Source organism: Cyprinodon tularosa, unplaced genomic scaffold, assembly GCF_016077235.1.
Source record: "Cyprinodon tularosa strain WSP-4 unplaced genomic scaffold, ASM1607723v1 ctg3, whole genome shotgun sequence".
NCBI lineage: Eukaryota > Metazoa > Chordata > Actinopteri > Cyprinodontiformes > Cyprinodontidae > Cyprinodon > Cyprinodon tularosa.
Genome location: NW_024039007.1, coordinates 3,045,303 through 3,066,564, shown reverse-complemented (window position 1 = coordinate 3,066,564; position 21,262 = coordinate 3,045,303). Strand labels below are relative to the sequence as shown.

Genomic DNA, 21,262 nt, shown 5'->3' with positions numbered 1-21,262 from the left:
TATTTTCTAAATAAAGACAAACTATATTTTCCTACAGCCTTTGCTAACAAGTAGACGCATATATTTAAACATCCGTGCTATCTAAATAAAGATATAGTGGATACAATTCTTTCAGTTTTGAGATCTGGGGCGTAAATCTTTTCCATAGTCATTATTTACCTACTTGTATCAATAAATATCCTGCTTAAAATTGATATTTACAAGCACCAATATCTGCATAAATTGATTATTTGATAAGTTTTTATTAAAATTGTTATTTATCTATGATTTCACTGAAGACTCCCAGATGACTTGCAGAAACACATTTTCTCTTTACCCCATATAACACAAAATGTAGTTCTGAAAAGAGCATGAAATCGGTTTTTATCACGTTTGCATATTGATGCATATAATTAACCAAAAAATATGTAAATGTTTTGAATATTCCATTTAAGAGTATTACTGCTGCCACAATCTGTGTTAGAGGGGGAAAAAATTGTAGGGGTGGCCACCCCTGGCCCCCCATCTAGCTCCATCCCTGCTGGTATGTCACATAAGTGTGAATAAAATATATCAAAGTTTATGACTGTAACGGGACACACTGTTAAAAATGTTAAAGAACATCAATGATTTTAAATCAAACAATAAAAGCGAAGCAATGTGCAATGAAACAAACAAAATAGGAATAATGGGCAAAGCAGAGGCTGTTTTTCTTTTTAAGCTTTGGTAGAATTATTGCACTAAATAATTCTTAAACTGACCGATGTCTAAGGGAAATACTTCAATCAGTTAACGTTATCTACTTAAATAAATAGCTAAATCAATCTTAAAGTTAAAGTTACTCAAAGCCTAAAACGCGGGTCTTGGTGGTGAACTTAATCAAATAACCCAGATCTCAGAAAACAGACGGAATTCCCATCTCTGGCACGTTCCCCTCATGTTGCGCATGCGCACGGGTCAGCTGGTTATCGGCGGTAGTCACGTGAGAAAACAACAGGAAGTAAAGTGCTGTATTGAGAGACTATGGACATGGAACAGTTAAACAGGCTCTAAAGAAGGTAAACATTAATTTATATATGCTAGGGAGGCTTTTACAGCTGCCAGGATGAGTCTTCGAGCTTTGTGGATTATTTCCCATGAAAAAGGAGAAAATGCATCAGTTCGGTTCTCAAGGTCTGTAACTTCCCTTTGATTGTTTTACTCTCTATGCACACACTGACTTTTTGTATAGATGATTAAGACACGATCGTAGGTTTTATATTAAATCTTTAATCTCGGTGCTTAATGTGTTTTATTATTCTCCCAACAGGAGGTTTGCTACTGTGGAGCACCGTTATAAAAGCCTATCAGGTTCCTCCTATGTATCAGTCCCAGAGGACAGGAACTTCCTGCAGCTCCTGCTCACTGAGCTGGGCCTTTCCAGATCTAACAAGAACTTCGTAGCTGCCAGGGATGATTGTCTTTACCGCCCACGCTCACCAGCTGTGGAACTGTGTTTGGATGGAAAGAAAACTCTGTGGCCTGTGTTGGCCCTCTCTCAGGGGCCACTCATCCTGGCTTGCCTCCCACTAGTGGATATCCCCTCAGAGTCACGGCCACCTTTGGCCAGCCTCCTGTCAGTGTCACAGGGTCTCACACTTCTAGCTGGTCTTCAGGCCTTTCTCTTCAGCTCAGGAGGAAAGCTGGATAGTGAGGGGCTGGTCGCTCGTGTTGCAGCGCTTCCATCTCTCCTCTTGCAGATTTGCCCCCTTGGCACGCCCCTTGATATTCCTCTTGTAGGAACACCTGCTACGCCCACTGGGCCCACCTCTGCTGTCAACCAGAAGCAGCCGCCGTGGAAGACAGGCCTACATCGTGGCCGCGCCACTGTGAATGTAGCAGTGGTTGAAACTGTACGATCTATGCAGTTTGGGGACCAGAGTAGACAGGACCTGTGGGATGTTTATGGGACTGTAACCTGCAAAGTAAGTGTGAGGAAAGCAGTTATAGTTCTCCTCACCTCATAAACATTCTCTCATTATACACCGACACACTTTAAAACATAATATATAGATTTCTCTTTATATTCAAAGACAAATTTAGCTCTTGCTAGTATCCTTTTTCATACATTTCAGATATATTTAGTGCAAAGTAAAAAGGTGCAGCTCCTTTAGACATGATGTGAGCCCCTTGTCTTCATCTGTGATAAAGCACTTAAAACACATAATACATTTTAATGATTGTTTTTAGAGCAAAAGAGACTGAATACATTTGCTTTCCACACTTTTCAGAAATCTGACTGAATTTATGCAGCCCTTCTCTAGGCATGCTGAGAATTAAGTGCTTTCACCCAAACACACTTACACGCACTGATCAGTTGGGAAATAAGAGTTGAGTGCCTTTTCCAGGAGCACATCAACATGTGAAAGGAGGAAGCTGGAATCAACAATCCTAATCTTCCTGTTCTATTTTTACCATAAATCCTTGCTCGGCTTTCACAGTTATTCCCCATTCTGTTACTGTCTTCAATTGAATCTGAACAAATACATCAAAGTTTCTGGCTTTGGCATCCCAAAATGTTAGAAAGTCCTTTTTAAAAACTTTTTAAAATGTACTGTCACTTCATAACCTCTATATCTGTCTTATTCATCACTGTTCTTTCATCAGTGTGAAGTGGAGGGGGTGCTACCAAACGTCACAGTGACCCTCTCACTGCCACACAATGGTTCTCCACTGCAGGACATCCTAGTCCATCCCTGCGTGACCTCCTTAGATTTAAGTATCCTGACCGCCAGCAGCCTGGATAACGCCGACGGCTCGGCTTTCTCTGGGCCATACAAGTTTCCCTTTTCCCCTCCTCTGGAGCCATTTAGACTTTGCAGCTACACGTCACAGGTATACACCTCAGAAGAAGACCTGAGACTTTATGAGGCGTTCAAGAGAATGATCAAATGTTGATCTTTCCTTCCAGGTGCCTGTTCCACCCATCCTTGGCTCATATCAGCTTAAAGAAGAAGAGAATAGCCTTCGTGTGAACGTATCCCTTAAACTCCACGAGTCTGTGAAGAACAGTTTTGAGTTCTGTGAAGCACTCCTGCCGTTCTTCAACAGGTTAGCAGCATCTGCTCACACCTTATAGAGTATATCTTCTTTTTTTGCTACATTAGCATTTATTTACTAGTTATTAGTCAGATAAAGTGGTAACTGATCTGAGTAGGTCAGGTAAAAGTAAGCCGGGACATTTTAAAGGCCAGTATTTGATTTCACACCAGCTAAATGCAGTTTTCCCAGACCCGAAAAAAAAACCTACATTACATTGCAGTTAAAAATTGTCTGATTGGAACATTAAACATCTAAAGCTTTTTATGTGTTGAAATCCCAAACTGTTATTAGCCAACAAACGCCCTTAAAGTAGACTCAGGCTGGCGTAGTTCTTCCCACAGTTATTATCAATGAAAACAAATAGGGAGCCTTTCTAAATAAATAATGCTAGTTTGCCTCCTAGGAAAGAAAGACAAAAAAAAAAAAAACACTTGAAGTCTGACAGATTTCATGCATAAAATGACAAACAACATAATAATATCATAATCACCTTTAACTAGCCTTTCTTGTTGTTATAATTTCTCATTTCTATGTCAGTTCTGGTCAGATTTATTAGGAGTTATTACTGAGGAGCATGGGCGGTTCTAGAAAGGGGCCAACAGGGGCCAGTATAGACTTAAACTTTTATTTATATCCCTTGGGATTACTCCTTCAGGGAAATTCTGGTTCCAGTAGGTTATATAGATAACAAAGAGTTAAAGCATGATGCCATTAAAGGTAAAAATACGACAGATGATACAAAAAGAGTGTATATAGTACAAAAAGTTGTAAAGAGTTGTAATGTCGTGGAATATGGTTTAGATATAAAAATATCCGCACTGTAGAGAGCTAAGGGAAGACTACATAGTAGTTGACTTGGATTACTGCAGAGATGTACTGACCTTATAAATGAGTAAAAGATTCCACAGGCTACAGGTAATTGGCATGTATTATTGCACAGTGAGAGAGAAGAATATTGCACCTGAGTAACAATAGGTAATGTTTTCCACAAGATGTCCAAGGAGGGGGGTGCTGACCCTTGTCCCTCTTTCTATCACCTCCTCCTTCCCCCAGGTGAGGAGTTGTCCAGCTAGATGGTTGGCCTTATGTCGACATGCTTCAGCATGCTTCAGCGTGCTCATAACTTATGCAAAACATTCCCATAACTTATCCAACGTATGCCAGCGTTTTTGCCTGATTTTCCGTACGTCAGGCATATGCTGGTCTAAAATGTGACAGGGGCTTTAGAGGGACTCCCAATATATTATAAACCTAGTAAATATGCAACCAGTTAACCAATTTTAAACCTCTGATTTAACACAAGGCCTATTTGAATATGAATGTCTTCCTTCTGTGTGCAGTTTTTATGCTTTTTATATTTTTGTTCTGCTAAACTTTTCGTTTATTTTCCAGAGAAATTAGACTAAAACTGAAGAGTGTGTATAAAGTATAAATCAGAAATACTGGCTTACCATTTTACCATTTAAAAAAAGATAATCTATATCATTGTCTGTCTTAAGAAAATTCCAACCAATCAGATGATTGGTTCGGTGTGTTGTGCTTTTAATTTGTAGTGCGAGTCTCATGCTTTTCACAAATGTATGTTTTTTCTAGAAATCAAATGGGTAATGTGGATGTGAAGGTGAGCTCTGGACAAGTAGACGTGACAAAGGAGAAAAATCGCCTGATCTGGGCTCTGGGTACATGTTGTTTCATAGTTTTGTATAATAAATTTGAGAGATTTTTTTAAATAATATTTTGAAAATGTAACTATTATTACTTGTGTTGTTTTCAAAATAAAGGTCAAAAGTTTCCAAAGTCACGTGAGGTTACGCTGGAGGGAAAAATAACATTTTCTGGATCCTCTCAAGGACCTTCACACCCTCTCTGCACAGGACTTACAGCCTACATTGAGGTAAAGTCTTTTGTCTCTCCATTAACATGTAAAGAAACCTGTCTGCTCGTAAACTTCACCAAAAAAAAAAAAATCTAATATAATATTATACATTAAAAACAGGATTTCAGATATTCAAGAAACTACAAAAAGCTGTACTCAGAATTTATTGAATTATAAGTGTGACTTGCAGGAATTAATTAATATTATTTATTACATTTTCATGGAACAGTTCAAACAATACCTTTCCACTGAAAATGCTAGTGCTAAGTATTGTATTTTTTCTTACTTCAACTTCTTTAGATTTGTAAAAATCTAACCCAAAAGCTGTAAGAAAAATAAAAAAAAATAAATCTGAGGTACATTTAGCATCTTGCAAAAGTATTTAAGCCTCAGTCTCAAACCTTTTAGCTTTTTTTAATCCATATGTGTCATTTTGCATGTAGGCCAGCGATTTTAATTTGGTCTCAAAGCAGAATAGGAGCTAAATTCTCATAATTCCTCGTGTAAAAATAGCAAACAGGACATTACTTTTTTTTTTTTTTTTTTTACAATCTTCTGAAAAAGCCATTTTGGAGGAACTCTTAGCTAGTAGAGTGTGTTTTTTTTAAGTAAGGATAACTGCAGCTTCTCCAGAGGTTCCTTCTGATTAAAGCTACTTTTTTCTGCTTTTAAATGATGGATTTTAGGCATTTGAACCATTTTCTGTTAACGCGACTGTGAGGGACCGAGCCAGCCAAGCATGAGGACACAGTGGTGATTGTCAAGAAAACTGGGTTTTATTTCCCAAAAGTAACAATAATCCAAACAAAAATTCCAGGGCCCTTAAAAGAGGTCAAATAAAGAGACTAACTAAGGGCAGAAAATGTCAAGTTCAAACATATCAAACCTCAAACTAACTTAAACAAAAACTGACCTGACACACAGCAAACAAAGGGGACTTAAATATTGGCTGATCAGACCAGACTGACACACTGTGGAAGAGGTAGGGAGAACATCAACAATTCAATTCAATTCAATTCAGTTTATTTATATAGCGCCAAATTCACAACACATGTCATCTCAAGGCACTTTACAGTTCAACCAGATCAAATTGATACAAAGTTTTCTATCTAAGGAAAACCAGTTGATTGCATTGACTCATTGACTCAAATACAATCCCCCACACTAAGCATGCTTGTAGCGACAGTGGAGAGGAAAAACTCCCTTTTAACAGGAAGAAACCTCCAGCAGAACCAGGCTCAGTGTGAGCGGCCATCTGCCGAGGCCGACTGGGGTTCAAGGAGACAGAAGCAGAGATACAAAAAGCAGCTGTAAAAGGCGGCCCCGTCCAGGAAACACACAGCCAGGCAGACGAGCTCCAAGGCAGCTCCCATGCCAGAGGACGAAGAAAGCACATCCACTCAGTCACGGTCAGAGAAACAGGACCACACTGGAAAACAGGCCGATCTCCAACATCTATAAACAAGGGTGTTGATAGAAGCAGCACAGCTGATGTTTCTTTCCAGGATGACGTCACAGCCAAACAGGAACAGACGAGGCAAAGCTACTCTGAGGAAAAGCAGAGAGAGCAGAAGGTTAGAGATTGAACTAACAGATTCTGCAGAATAGGAGAACAGAGAGAGAATGAAGCAGAATGATGAAATGGGGGTCCCTATGTCCTCCAAAAGTCTAAGCCTATAGCAGCATAACTATAGAGATAGCTCAGGATAACCTGAGCCACTCTAACTATAAGCTTTATCAAAAAGGAAAGTTTTAAGCCTAGCCTTAAAAGTAGACAGGGTGTCTGCCTCACGGACTAAAACTGGTAGTTGGTTCCACAGGAGAGGAGCCTGATAACTAAAAGATCTGCCTCCCATTCTACTTTTAGAAATTCTAGGAACCACTAGTAAACCTGCAGATTGAGAGCGAAGTGCTCTGTTAGGAACATAAGGAACAATCAGATCTCTGATATAAGATGGAGCTTGGCCATTTAAGGCTTTATATGTGAGAAGGAGGATTTTAAATTCTATTCTTGATTTAACAGGAAGCCAATGAAGAGAAGCCAGGATAGGCGAGATATGATCTCTCTTTTTAATTTTCATTAGAACTCTGGCTGCAGCATTTTGGATCAGCTGAAGGCTTTTAACTACAGTTTGTGGACTTCCTGATAGTAAAGAATTACAATAGTCCAGCCTTGAAGTAACAAATGCATGGACTAGTTTCTCAGCATCACCCCTGGACAGGATATTTCTAATTTTTGCAATGTTCCTCAGATGAAAGAAGGAAATTCTAGAAACCTCCTTGATATGGGACCTAAATGACAGGTCCTGATCAAAAACAACACCAAGATTTTTTACTTTATTATCTGAAATCAGTTTAATCCCATCCAAATGAAACCACCAATTTAACAAAAAATAACTAAACAGTTAGCTTAAGGATTAAACTTAAATGACAATCATTAAACAAATTAACAAAATGAGCAAATCACAAAAGTAAGAAGAAGAAATTATGCAACATATTTAAAATGTTGAGTCCATGGTCTTCCCCCATAGTGGAACTCCAGATGGTACCACCCAATCAGTACATGATCATGTCAGCCATATTCTCCCAGTTGATGGCACTCCCACAACACCAGAAAAGAAAGCACAAAATGTATTAAGCATTTGACAAAATTAAATATACAAAAGTTAACCAAATGTGCGCGCTACAATTGGAACTAATGTCTTCAATATTGTCAAAATAAACAAACCAATATATTTTATGCTAGTGTGTATTAAAACTTATGAAAAAGTGGTTGTGTGTGGGGTTACTGACCATGTGACCATCACAGCGACCATGGAACCAACAAACCGTGTTAGAGTTGTTGACTTGAACGGTTTTACCTTTTTCCCCTAACAGCTGCACCTAAAGGTACCAGACACGACCCTGTCTGGATGTAGCGTCGACCAGCATTCAGTGCAAGTTTATTCATCTGCCAAACCCAAGATTATCACATGTAAGCTGGAAGCTTTGATAACCAAGCACTCCCTGCTCTGTTCTTATGTTAAACTGAAACTCTTGTCCTTGTGTGATCCTCAGCTAGAGAACTTCAATCCAAAGACTATTTCATCTGGAATTCAACAGGTCCTGCCCCGATATCCTCTGGTCAGATGATGACATAGTGCCGATGGATCCATGTTTGATTGTAGGGTTACAGCACAGTGTGCTGAGAGTGAAAATCCAGCCTCCAGATTAATATTGCCATAACATCATTGATTTTATTAAAGTTATTTTGTACAGTTCCAGTTACAGTCTGATAAACACTCATTATAGGCATGAATGTCATGATAAATTGTGTATTTTGAACTCTTTTTTTTTTTATTGTTTTTTTTTTATAGGATGATTGTGTGAAGTATAAACCGAAAGCACCAATTTAAATTCAATGTAAGTTTTTCTCTAATCCTAACAGGTTAAAATTATACACAGAGACTCAAATATGTGCTCACATCTCTGGTTAAACTTAAATTTCTTTCTTTTCTTTTTTTTTTTACCCCATTTTTCTTTGAGTATAGGGTATAAATGCCCACCAAAACTGGTCCTGGAACATATAAAGCAGCTGATTTCTGGTTGAGGTTTTGGGTTTGGCTAAGCCTCATGGAAACAAAACAATAAAATTAGTTAAACCTTTTCTGTCAGTACTAGTCAGTACTATGCTGAGACCTCACTGATGGTTTCAGTAAGAATGTGATTAAGTGAAATGTTCCAATGACTGTTCAACCTACCACTGGGTTGTAGGAGTGTATCAATAAATTTTTACATGCATGTTAGATTCAAATCCTCAAAACATTCACCTAATTCTTCAAAAAAAAAGTCCTTTCAACTTATTTGTAGTATTTTCAATTAAACCCTGTGGCAAACTTATTTAAGTATAAATAATTAAAATGAAAATATATTCACAACCATATGTGTATGCTGATGTCTGATTGCATAGTTTTGCTTCTCTCCTCATGGAGGTGGAGCCCTTCTTATTATCCATCTCCCGCCCTTGACTTTCCATCAAATTTGCAGACACAAGGGCCACCCCCTGCTCTGACAGTCCCACTTGACTGACTTTCCCTCAGCCGTATAATTAGCAGCTGGGGCCTTGTCATTAGCTGCTGTAGGCCTGGAGAAGAGAACGGCTGCACTGTGAAGGCCCAAGCTGCCCTGGCCAGTGTCTGGGCTTCAAAGGGTTGGAGCTGGCATGTCTCCTCACACCCACCAATCACTGCCCCACCCCCTCCTTTTTTGACCCCGGCTTGTCCTGTCAGCTAGTGGCTCATAGAAACACACAACCTCTCCAAGCAGAGTGATCGAGCAGTGACCCTTTGGCCCTCTGAGACTTTAAAGCAGCTGGTCTCTTTCAGTGAGCAGGACCTTCCTAATTGGTGAAAAAGTCACAAGGATGGAAATGGTTAACTTGGCCTTTGCATTTGAGGAGGTAGCATTAAAGCAACTTTAAACATTTGATTTAACCTTTGTTTATTCAACACACTCGTCTGAACCCAAACTGTTCTCTAATGGGGTTGCAAAAATCCAAATCATTTTTTCCAACTGTTATGTTATCAGGAGTACAGTATGCAAAATACTTTTATAGTTCTACTACAAAATATGTACTTCAGTATATTAACTGGAATGAAAAAGTAGATAAAGGGTTAAATTCCCTTTATTTCCACAGCAGCCAGACTCCTCTGAGTGGCCTCATTGTCTGCTGTTGGCCTCTTGTGCCCCTCGCTGGTCAATTCTCACGTGGATTTCCACTCAGAAGGCTGACCATGACCAATCTTCTGTCAATTGGAACCAATTGCTCACACGGCATCCTTCACCTTCTTTTTTATGTGGCGGTACGGAGTGGCAGACACCAAGACCTCATGTCTCTTCCCCCCTCCAAGACAATTTGGCTTAAAGATCCAGTGTGTGTGGTTAGCGAACTGGAAAAGGAGAAGGTTTTTTTTCTTTTTTTGATAAGAGTTGGGCGACTTAAAATATCCTCAGTGTCCCAATATGTGGTCCGTCTGGCTCCTTGAGTCGACATGCAGCGGCCTCTTGCTGGCAGGCTTTGCTTTGTTGATTTAAGAGCTTGATGAGTAGGTTTCTTTAATGTGCTGTTCAGTCCCCAGTGGCATCTACAGTATACAAGAGAACCTTAAATTGATAATTTCAATGTGTCTTCTAATTACCCAATTATTTTTGGGCATGTAAGATTGCTGTTGTTAAAGTTATTAAATCATACTGTCCTATTATGCTGAAATATTTTTCATGTCAATATTTCTGTTACACTGCAGCTGAATCCGTGTATCAATATATTCGATTTTGTGCACTAAATCAAAAATGGAAAGTAGGAATAATTCTCATGATCTTTTATTTTTCCATTTTTGATCTCAAGCAAATTGACGGCCTGGATATTATCTGGGATGATGTAAGGTTAATAACGGATAACAGCTCAATATATATATATATATTTTTGGAAACAATTAGAAAGTTAGAAGGTTTTAATTTGAAAAATGAATGAATGATACACAGATTCAGCTGTGAAACACTCAGAAGTGCTTTTGTTTTCTATATTTCTGCAGTATTTAAAACATGCATTAAAACCACAAGCTTTTGCACATTTCATAAATATTTTATTCTTTGGACCAACTACAAAGTAAATAGTGTGTAATTGTCAGATTTGATTTTTAAATTGATTTATTCTGCAAATCAATTCTTTTTCCACAATAATAACTGGAAAATGAAGCCTGTCTATGTGTTGTTTAATTTTAAATGTAAATCCTGCCCTTTAATAGGAAAAAAGTCAATACATATATTTGAAAAGTTCAGAAAAATTAACCAGATATTTCAAAATAAACTCGGAATATGTTTGAAGGTGCTTTTTATGATGCGCAAATATCCCAACATTTCACTGAGGACTACTTGATCTATCATATAAAAGTGGAAACAACCTTGCTGAGGTGCATACTTACCAAAATGTCTTTGTCCACCCAAACTGACAGGGCAGGTCAGAGGGTATAAATAAGAAAAGATGGCCTATGGTAGCTAAGTACTGGGGAAATGCTGGGAAAAACCTGCAAGAAGAGAGGTTCACCTACAAGCAGGACTGTGACATCAAATGCAATTTAGAATATGTGGTATTGACTCATTTTTTCCCCCGTTTAAAGCTATAAGGTACTTTGCGGTGGCATGTAAAATAAACTTCAAATGAATGCATGTTGTAACATGACAAAATATGGAAAGACTCAAGAGGGATGAACACATTTCCAAATCACTGTTTGTGCCCTTTGGCCTAATAATGACGCCCTGCGGCAAAGAACAATAAAAGCTGAAGTCTGATTGTTTTGATATCTTTGATGCATTTTAAATGCACAATGTCTGTCTTTTAGGGAGTTGTGCTTAAGCAAAGCCGGATTATCTCTGCTGGTTTAAGAACTCATGCTGTGATGCGATCTTGTTGTGCCTGAAGACTGGATTTCTGTTCCCACAGCGGCATCAGGTGTTTGGTAGGAGTCCATATCCTCTCAACCCAATGAGAACCTCCCTCAGGAGAGTGCTTCAAAAATGAGTTTCTTTTCTTTTTTAAAGTCTTGTTATCATTTAAGGGGCTTCTGCTTGGCTTCAAGATGCAGACTATTCGGAAGCTCAAGGGGGGTTCCTTGCGGATAATTTATTCACCAAATTTCCATTAATAGACAAAAAATGTTGAAGTTTGTTCTGTTCAGTTAATCTTTTTCCCTATAGAGGGCACTACAATCTCAAATTAGAAAGCGATGACAAGGATGGTTTCTTGACTTTCAAGGCATGTATTACTGTTAAAAGTTAACATCTAGCCTACTTTTTTGCAAATAAACTGATCTTAATTCCCAAAGACCTAAAAAAATATGTAAAAAGCTTCACTATAATATTTTTTATGGACGTTCCCTATAGATACTCTATACTCTTATGAAAATTGGGGCAGCACTCTAAGCTGCAGAGTTAATGTGGTGGATATCAACATTTGCAGCAGATGCTTTGGAAAGCTTTATTGAAAACGCATCCAGGCTGCGGCGTTCATCCTTCCTCTAGACTTGATGGAATTTGTAGGAGTGCGCCTTATGTCTGCTTAGGTATAGGAGATATTGAGAATGTAAAAATTGATTGTGCTTCGAGACTTTATGCACTATCCAACTTTTAGGTCCATCCATCCAGACATTCATCCATTCATTTGAGCGTATATTGAGCTGTTTTCCTGCTCTAAAGGAAGCCACTAAGTAAGATTTTTTTTTTTGCCTTTCTCATTCACATTTCTAAAGTATAGAACATACACATGAACAAGTGCTTTTGTGTTCTTATTGCATCGGATGGGTTCTCATACTAATCCAGATGCAGCTTGAGGTTTCTTCCTACTAAAAGGGAATCATTTCTTTCCACTGTCCCCACATTCTTGAAGGATTGCTGCAAATTCAACAACTAAGTGTGGTTGGCTCTGTTCTGCAGAACCTTTTTGAACCATTGGTCTCTATAAATTGAATTTCATTGTATTTTATTACCTTTATGTCTGGAATGAAATATGCTGAATTTGAATTTGTCAATGGATTACTTTGATTGTTTATAATCATATATTAATATGATCAAATCTATACGGACAAACTGAACACAGTTGAACAAATCTGTGTTCCTTGTATGAGTGAGAGAAACACACTGATCGTAATGATACATTTGCCTAATGGGAGCTTTGGTGGCCTTCATGAAATATTTCCTAAATGTCACATCTCAACATGTAGGCTACTATTATAGAAAGTAACCACTCGACAGACATTGTCTTGTTTTTCTGTGTGTTTGAAGAGAAATTATGAAACCTTTTCTCAAAATAGATCCCATCAAGAATCAGTGATGACTGCAGACCACCTCTCTTTCCACTTTACAAGCACTCTAATCAGATCCATTGGGAAAGGAGAAGGAGGCTTCATAGTCTCACCTAAGAGGCTTCTCTTTGTGTCCAGTTGTTTAAATCAATAAAAGCTTTTTTTTTCATTTTATTCGGAAATAAATTATCTTATTCATATTAATAAGGTTATTATTTATACAATAGGTGCACTTCATCTTTTCTGAACTTTTTCAAGATGCTTCACTAAAACCGCTTTGCTGCCTGGCAGTAAAATCAACTCATGGATATCTTCATCTGTCCAGTTTCTCCTCTAATGGAATAAAAACGCACTTTCTGTTTCATCAGTGTGTCATATGTTAAAAAAAACAGACACTAAGGCTAAGCTTAGTAATTTATTTTGAAGTAAAGATTTTCCCCACTCTGGAGCCAAAAGAGTATATATATATATATATATATATATATATATATATATATATATATATATATATATATATATATATATATATATATATATATATATATATATATATATATATATATATGTATATCACTTATTTATAATGTTTTATTTTTCTGTTCTATCACATACCTTGTGAATTTTTGGCCAACACTGATATAGTCAATTTGGAAGCCTCTTCAGAGGCATCGCCTCAGGCTTCTCTCCTTTCCACAGGAGAGACCTGCAGTCTATGTAATGGGTTAGTTTCATCTGGATTCATAGACAGATATAGCTGAGTATCATCAGCATAACAGTGGAAATTAATCTAATGCTGTCTAATATTTCTACTGATTGAGAGCATTTATATAGTAAAGAGAATTGGTCCTAGCACTGATCCGTGTGGTACTCCACAGGTAATCCTGAAGCATGAGGAAGATTTATTGTTAAAGTGAACAAACTGAAATCTGTCAGATAATACAATTTAAAACAGCCTAGTGCTGACCAATTAACTCCTACAGAACACTTTTCTAAAAGAATATTATGATCGACTATCAATTGAAGCAGTGGTATCTGACAGGACATGTACAGATAAAAATCCATTATCTGATGCCATAAGAATATCATTATATCATTGAGTTTCAGTAGTGCTGTTTCGTTGCTATGAAACCTGTCTGAAACTCTTTAAAAAGGTTTGTTATGGTGTAAGCCATCACACAGTTTGACAATTTTCTTCAAGAATTTTAGATAAGAACGGAGGATAACATATAGTTTTATAACTAACTGAGTCATTTGGATTAAGAGAAGTTTTTTTTAATAGAGGTTAACAACATCCATCCATCCATTTTCCATCACACTTATCCCAAGCAAGGTAACAAGGGTTGCTGGTGCCTATCTGCAGCTGTCTGCGGGCGAGATGCGGAGCACACCCTGGACAGGTGACCAGTCCAGGTCAACAACAACAGCTACCTAAAAATTTTCAGTTACCTGTAACAGGGATAGAATAACCACATCTAAAATGGAGGTGGAATTTAGAGGGAATACTTCCTTAAATAACTTGGTTGGGACTGAGTCTAACATACAAAATGAAGGCTTAGATGAAAATTATTTTACTAACTCTGAAAGTTCAAATGGATCAAAACAGTTCAAACACAGTTCAAGTGCTATATTTACCTCAGATACTTCCTCACCTTCCAGTGATGAACCAGTCACGTTTAGATGGGTGTCAGTGTTTTGTTTTTTTGTATAGGATTAATCTAATTTATAAAAGAATCTCATAAAAGCATCACCGCTAATAGCAGGGGGAAGGGATGGTTCAATACAGCTAAGTCTCTGTGTGAGTTTTGCATCTGTATTATAAATAAATCTAGGATTATTCTTACTCTCCTCTATAAATGAAGATAAATATGCTTCTCCTGTTTTACAAAGAGTCATTTTATACAGCTATAGAAGGCTTTTCCAGATCAGGTAGGATTCCTTTAGGAATGCAGAGAAATATTTTTTTTCCAGTTTCCTGGCATCAGTATTAAACAATAGAGTGGCTCGGTATTAAACAATAGAGACAACCTCCTGTTATCAAATCTATTCTTTTTCAAAGGGGCTACATTGCCTAAAGCAGTACACGGAGACCTAGTAACCTCCTCAACAAAATCATCAACTTGTAAAGGGGAATAAATTGAATGGTTGCCTTCTGCAATATTGTTCAGTGATACATAAAGTGGAAAAAAAGGAACAGTTCTTTGAACTGAATCACTGCATTTACGGATGATGATCTGCTCAAATCAAACCTTCTAATATGTGTGTGAGTGTGTGGGGGTGGAGGTGGTGGTGGGGTTGGGGTACACTGTTAAGGTAAGTTTAAAGTTACCAACCTCGACAGGGTTATTCTTGTTATTCTTCTCAATCAGTATAATATGTCTGCACAAGGTCCAAACTAGGAAGATCAGAATGTGTGGGACTAGTCACATTTTGACCAAAGTCAATCGAGTCTAAGATAGCATAAAAGGCTGCATGAAAGTCAAAATCTCCCACAACAATGACCTAAATCAAAAAGGAAGTCTGAAAACTGATCTAAAAATTGAGACAAAGGGCCGGTCGAGAGAAGTTGTGTCACTTTACAATTTGGATGTGATAAACTAAGGCTTGATATTCAAAAGAACTGTAACTATTAACTGGCTTTGTTCAGTCAGTCAGACTGAAAGATTGTTGCTACTCCTCTTCATGCCCAGAGTTTTCCATCATGTGAAATGTTGAGTAGTTAGAGATAGTCTCCTCATTTTTGCTTAAATATACCTTTTGCTTAAGCCGGGTTTTTGTAAGACAATATAAATCAAACTGATTACCTCAGAACAAGTGTCTACCCAAAGTTATATAAGAAGAATATTACTTGAGATGTATGGAAATATTTAAGCCTGTTTATTACATACACAGTCTGTACTAGATAAAATCCACAGTGAATTTAACAGTGTAGACAGAATTTTCAAAAGTTTCAAAATTTAAGTTCTGTTTTGTGCTAATATGTCTGCCCTTGGTGAATAAAAAAAGAAAAAAAGAGGAAATACATTTTTAATACCTCTTGCATAGAGATATTTAGCGTACAGCAGCCTCATCATTGTTTTTCATATGCAGGCTATGAATTTCAAACTACGGTTCAAATCATTGTAATCCACACTTCCTCCCCACTAGATGCTGTAATGTTTGTCCTAAAGAGTCACTGTTTGTTGCTAAAAATAATAAGATAAACTGTTTTAGTCTGGTTAATAAGTAGGCGTATACTCCTCTCCTGTTGTAAGACTTGCCTCTGTCATTAAATGAGCTAGGTTTCTATGGGAACTCTCCCTGTTGGTTACTCTAAAACTTATAAGTTTATGCTTCAAAGATCCCCACACATCCTTTAGTAATATGAAACGCCGCAGGGGAGCTGAGCAGGTTCATTAGAAATTTGTTAGGTCTTTGTGAGCTAAGGCTCCTGTTGTGTTCATAAAAGCACAAAATACAGAGGAACAGTGTCGCTCATGTTTCAAAGTCTTCATGTGGAGCTGTTCTGTTTTCTCTATGTTTGCTGCCTTGTGGGATTATTGCTTTTAATACGGTTTCCAGTTATGCAATACAATACTTTGTTATTTGCCATGGTAATGCTTTAGCTGTAGGGATGGTAATCTATCATTTTTCTGGTTCAATCATTGTTTGCAAAGAGGAGAGTTTTTTTAATGGCCGTGTGGAATGAAGTTAAAAAAATCTCAGAATAAACTGTATTTTGCTGACTCCAACCCTTGAAGATTACATTTTTTCTTCTGAGCCTCTATATGTTGGACCAACACAAAATTAGCGTAAACTTTGAAACAAAATGAAAAATCTGAAAGGGGTGGTATGCATACAGTGTATATTCAGCCTGCTACAGTTATGACTGCTTGATCATCATTGCCAAACAGCTCATGCTCAATCAAATTAAATAAAGACAATCTCCGTAGTCTTGCCAAGTGTTCCCAATTAGATTAAAGTGTGAACTTTTATTGGGACAATAATATGATTCAGCTCTAGCTTTGTGTTTAGGTTTGTTGTTCTGCTGGAAGTTTATCCTCAAGTTCATAATCTCTATAAGATTTTCTTTTGGGATTTTCATGTATTTTTCTTCACCCTCCCTCCCCCCATCCCAACCAACTTTCTTTTTCATACTGAAGAAATTTTTTAATATCTCAGGTCAGATTTGTGCAGAACTAATTCTCCCTCCCGAGCGTACAAATCCCTGCAGCACCTTAAGTTGTCTTTGTAGTTGGACAGCTGAGTCTTCATTGCAGTTCTGAAACACTGCAATCAACACAATAGATTGAAAAGTGCTCTATAAAGTGTGCAAAACTTGAGATGTTATTTAAAAATTAAACAGGGATTTTAAACATCCACAAATTCGTCCTTGACTTGTCAAAATTGGTTGTTTGTCTAAACAATGCCATTTATTCACAAGATGTTTAAAACAAATCATGACAAATATATTTTTACTGGGACTATATATCACAAGCCTACATCACAATGACTTATTAGGTATCTTCCTATGGTATGTGGATAACACCAGATTTTATTTAAAGGTATTAGATTAAGATGCAACTACTATGAGCATTGGTTTTACATGCCACAAATACTAAACCCTTGCAGCTCCAGTGTCTTTGGATTTTGTACTATTTTATACATACAGTATGTTATTAACTATCAATTAAGATAAAAGTCCAGGAAGACAGTAATGCAAATTATATATATATAATAAAACAGACAATTTAATAATCTGGGATTTTAATTTTCCTACCCTCTCATTTTAGCAAAAATAAATACAATTTCTTGCAGCAAGGAGGCGGACTTAACAAGAAATATATTGTCTTTTAAAATCTGATCCAGACCTTTTCATGCAGATTTTATGACCAGTTCTTTTATTAGATTTTACTAGTTCCCCATTATGTGCTTACTTTGTCACTTTACTTTTTGTTCTTGAAGCTGAACTTTTTTTTCAAGCAATAAAACCCATTTATGCAGTTAACATATGAACATTATAGATTACTTACCCTCTTCTGCCTCATTTATTTTGATATGTTAAAATGTCACGACAACTGCTTAGTTGGAACTGTCATCTCAGCAAATGGCTCATTAGAGGTCTCAACTCACTGAATGTGCTTCAAGCTATGCTGTTGCTCCTGGGAGTGTCTGACAGAGAGGATATCTAATTGAAAAAAAGCTAAGATAACCTCATAATCTTGAATGATACTTCATCATACATTCAGTTATACCAGTTCATATAATTCATTTATATGGGAATACCTGAATCTTTATTTTTCTAATTTATAGAATTGTGCTGCATTAGGTGGCTGCACTTTGGAGAAGCGTTGCAAGCTTGACTCTGTTATTCTTTTTGTATGAGAACTTTAGTTTCTCTGTTTTTGGATCAGAATTTTTTTTTTCTGATGATGTTTGCTTCTGGTCTCAAATTCCATGAAACCAGAAGGATTTTTACTGATATTTTTTCCTTTTTGGATACTTATTATAATGCAACCATTGCAAGTAGCTTTTTTACACCAGGGAGCAGCTATTTAACATAGATAAAGCTGAAATAATTCATCAACTACTTCCTCAAGTACCAGCTAAGTTGAAAACGAGGCACTCGTGATGTAGAGCAGCAGCAAGGAGATGAGAAAGGAAAAGGAAATTTAAGCTACCTCATGTATCAATCATCATGGGCAATGTAAGATCTTTAAGAAACAAGATAGAAGAACTCCAAGCGTTAACAAGGACCCAGACAGAAAATTTAGCAATGAGCATTATGTGTTTTACTGAAATGTGGCTGCAGGATCATATCTCTAACTCCAGCGTCTCTTTGCCAGGCCTTCTGACCAAACCAGCAGACAGAAGTTTAAAGAGGACTGGATATGGTAATTCAAAGGAGGTGGGTTGGCAATGCTTGTGAACAACAGATGGTGTCATCCAGGACATGGATTTCGGCCATATTATTTGCCTAGATAGTTTAACAGTGTTCTTTTATAAACCATTTACATTCCACCTTCTGCCGTTGCTAACACAGCATGTAATGTAATCAGTTCTGCTGGTGCTAAGCTCTAGACCCAACAGCCAAATGCATTTGTGGCAATAATTGGTGATTATAATCACAGCTCACTCTCTGCTACAACGTTCCAACAGTTTGTTATCTACTATACCAGAGAAAACAAAACTTTGGACTTTTTATGCAAATGTCAAGGACTCCTACATCTCTAAAGTAAGACCTCCACTTGGAAATTCACAATTTTATTTTTCTAAGATACAGGCCACTTTATAAGACATAACCGACATTAAAAAAACTGTAAGGAGATGGTTAAAGGAAGCTGAAGAAGCCCTGCAAGGTTGTTTTGAGGCCGCCACATGGAGAGGACATCAGTGCAATAACTGTGTGACTGTGAACAGTTGAATGCTTGTCAAATAATAATCCATGTGAATAAACAATTGATCTTAAGCAACCCCTCAACAAGAAAGAAGGGATTTAATGCATTAGCACAATAAGGTCAAGATAATAGAAAGGAGGCATACAGGTACAGGCTGGAAAGCAAGCCCCTGCAAAAAAAGAATTAGAGACGTATGGTCAGGGATGATGAAGATCACAGGATTCAAGCTGAAGGATAATCAGATGCATGGACACCTGGACAGAGCAAATAAACTAAACACATTCTTCAACAGTTTTAGTTCAGGACCAAGCTCAGCATCCTGCTCTTGTGCCCATGGTCACATAGACATTCTGCCCTCCTCTGCCATTGACTCTCCTGCTTCTATGAGCAGCTTCATATTGTTGTCTCCTGCTTCATATTGTTGTCAGCCAAACCAGAAGATGGTGCTATTCCCTCCGCTTTTTAACTGTCAGTCTCTAAAATTCAAGTGAAGAGGTAACTGAAGAGACTAATTCATAAGTCACCAGGTTCTGATGGTGTCCGCCCCAGAGTCCTGAAGGCCTGTGCAGAGTAGCTATGTGGTATTTTACGAAACATCCAACCTAATCCTGACCCAAGAGGCAGTTCCATTGATGTGGAAGACCTCCTGCTTGTTCTGGTGCCAAAGAAGACTCAGCGAACAGACCTCAGTGACTATAGACCCGTACCTCACACCATGAAGGTCCTAGAGAGACTTCTGTTTATTTGCCTCAGCGAACAAGCAGCTATCAGCAGTGGGAGATGAAGTACTCAAAATCAGTACTTACGGTAAGTAAAAGTATTAAAATTCATGGTCAAATCTTACTCAACTACACGTAAAAGTTGCTCGGTCAAACACCTACTCAAGTTAAAGTATCGAAGTACTCACTTCTACAAGAAGGGACAGAGCAGGTTGTACTTCTAGAGGAAGCTTAGGTCCTTGGGCGTTTGCAACAATATGCTATATATCTTCTGTAAGCCTTCTTTAAGTCTGTTGTGTAGCGCAATCTCTTCCTCCGTTATCTGCTGGGGTAACAGCATCAGAGCAAATGACTTAAAAAGATCAACAAGTTAATAAAGAAGGCCGGCTAGGAACTCCTCTAGAACCTCTGGAAATTATTTCACAAACGAGAATTCTTCATAAAGTGAAAAAGTTTATAACTGTGAGCATTCTCTTCAGAATATTTTTAAACAACAGAGTGTCTTAAGTCAGAGGTTTCTTCAAATCCGGTGCAAGACATACCGCTACAGAAGATCCTTCCTTCCTACAGCTAATACACCTACAACTCGAAGTAAAATACAGAAAAAAAAACCCTATGAGGTAGTGAATCATTTAATTTCCCTTTGGAAATAATAGGATTTTTATTATTGAACTGAATTTTACAAGCAATTATCATATTGGTCTGCTTGTGTCTTCTTGTGTAAACATCATCTACGGGCTTTAAAAAGCAACAAGCATCTATCTAATATTAAAAAAATATTTTTTTATGCAAAGAAAACCTATTTCCCTGTTAAAACAGTTTTTAAATTGGCTAAAATTATTACAAACATCCTCTTTCTGTTGTCAGAGTTGGAAACTAATATTATTCTAGCAAACATAGGTATGCCGGGGAGTTTATTGTCCATTAAAGGCTGTAAACTTTCAAAGTTCTTTATCTGACACATGCCAAAATCACTACCCCTCACAATTTTTACACACATAACCCTTTTGCTTAAGCCAGTTTTCTGTAAGACAACATAAATCAACCACCATGTTTTATCATTTGAATATGAATTTTATGCTGCTCTAATGTGGATTCGTGCTTTTCTGAAATGATAAATATAACAAAATAGAAAAAACAAAAAACATGACACCATGTAATTCCAGCCTTCACCGTAACTTAAAATAGGAACTCCTTCTGTAAAGGCTGTAAGTATTTTATTATGAAACCAAAAGAGCTTTGCATTGAGCATAGTATAATAGCCATTTTTGTCAGTAAGACTGCTCAGTTAGACTTTAAATCAATACTGTACCTGGAACAGATTTAAATAAATAGATATATTTTGAGCCAAACTGGCCCTGCCAAAATTTATATTCACAGAATACAGTCTGCAGAGCA

The 21,262-nt window shown here is 37.4% G+C and overlaps 1 protein-coding gene across 1 annotated transcript; it reads left to right on the top strand.

Annotated features, from left to right (window-relative positions):
• Positions 1-956: 956 nt before the first annotated feature.
• Positions 957-8,199, top strand: ap5m1 (adaptor related protein complex 5 subunit mu 1). Its single transcript, XM_038291359.1, has 8 exons — positions 957-1,152; positions 1,289-1,943; positions 2,626-2,853; positions 2,930-3,069; positions 4,654-4,739; positions 4,842-4,954; positions 7,814-7,910; positions 7,994-8,199. The coding sequence occupies exons 1-8, from the start codon at positions 1,085-1,087 to the stop codon at positions 8,074-8,076; spliced, it is 1,470 nt and encodes a 489-aa protein (XP_038147287.1). The 5' UTR covers positions 957-1,084; the 3' UTR covers positions 8,077-8,199.
• The last annotated feature ends 13,063 nt before the right edge of the window (positions 8,200-21,262 follow it).

Excerpts from the sequence above, each read along its gene's own strand:
- ap5m1 (XM_038291359.1), top strand. The coding sequence starts at position 1,085 with ATGAGTCTTCGAGCTTTGTGGATTATTTCCCATGAAAAAGGAGAAAAT. Across the intron at positions 4,955-7,813 it reads GACTTACAGCCTACATTGAG|CTGCACCTAAAGGTACCAGA; the intron begins GTAAAGTCTTTT and ends TTCCCCTAACAG. Across the intron at positions 7,911-7,993 it reads CAAACCCAAGATTATCACAT|CTAGAGAACTTCAATCCAAA; the intron begins GTAAGCTGGAAG and ends TGTGATCCTCAG.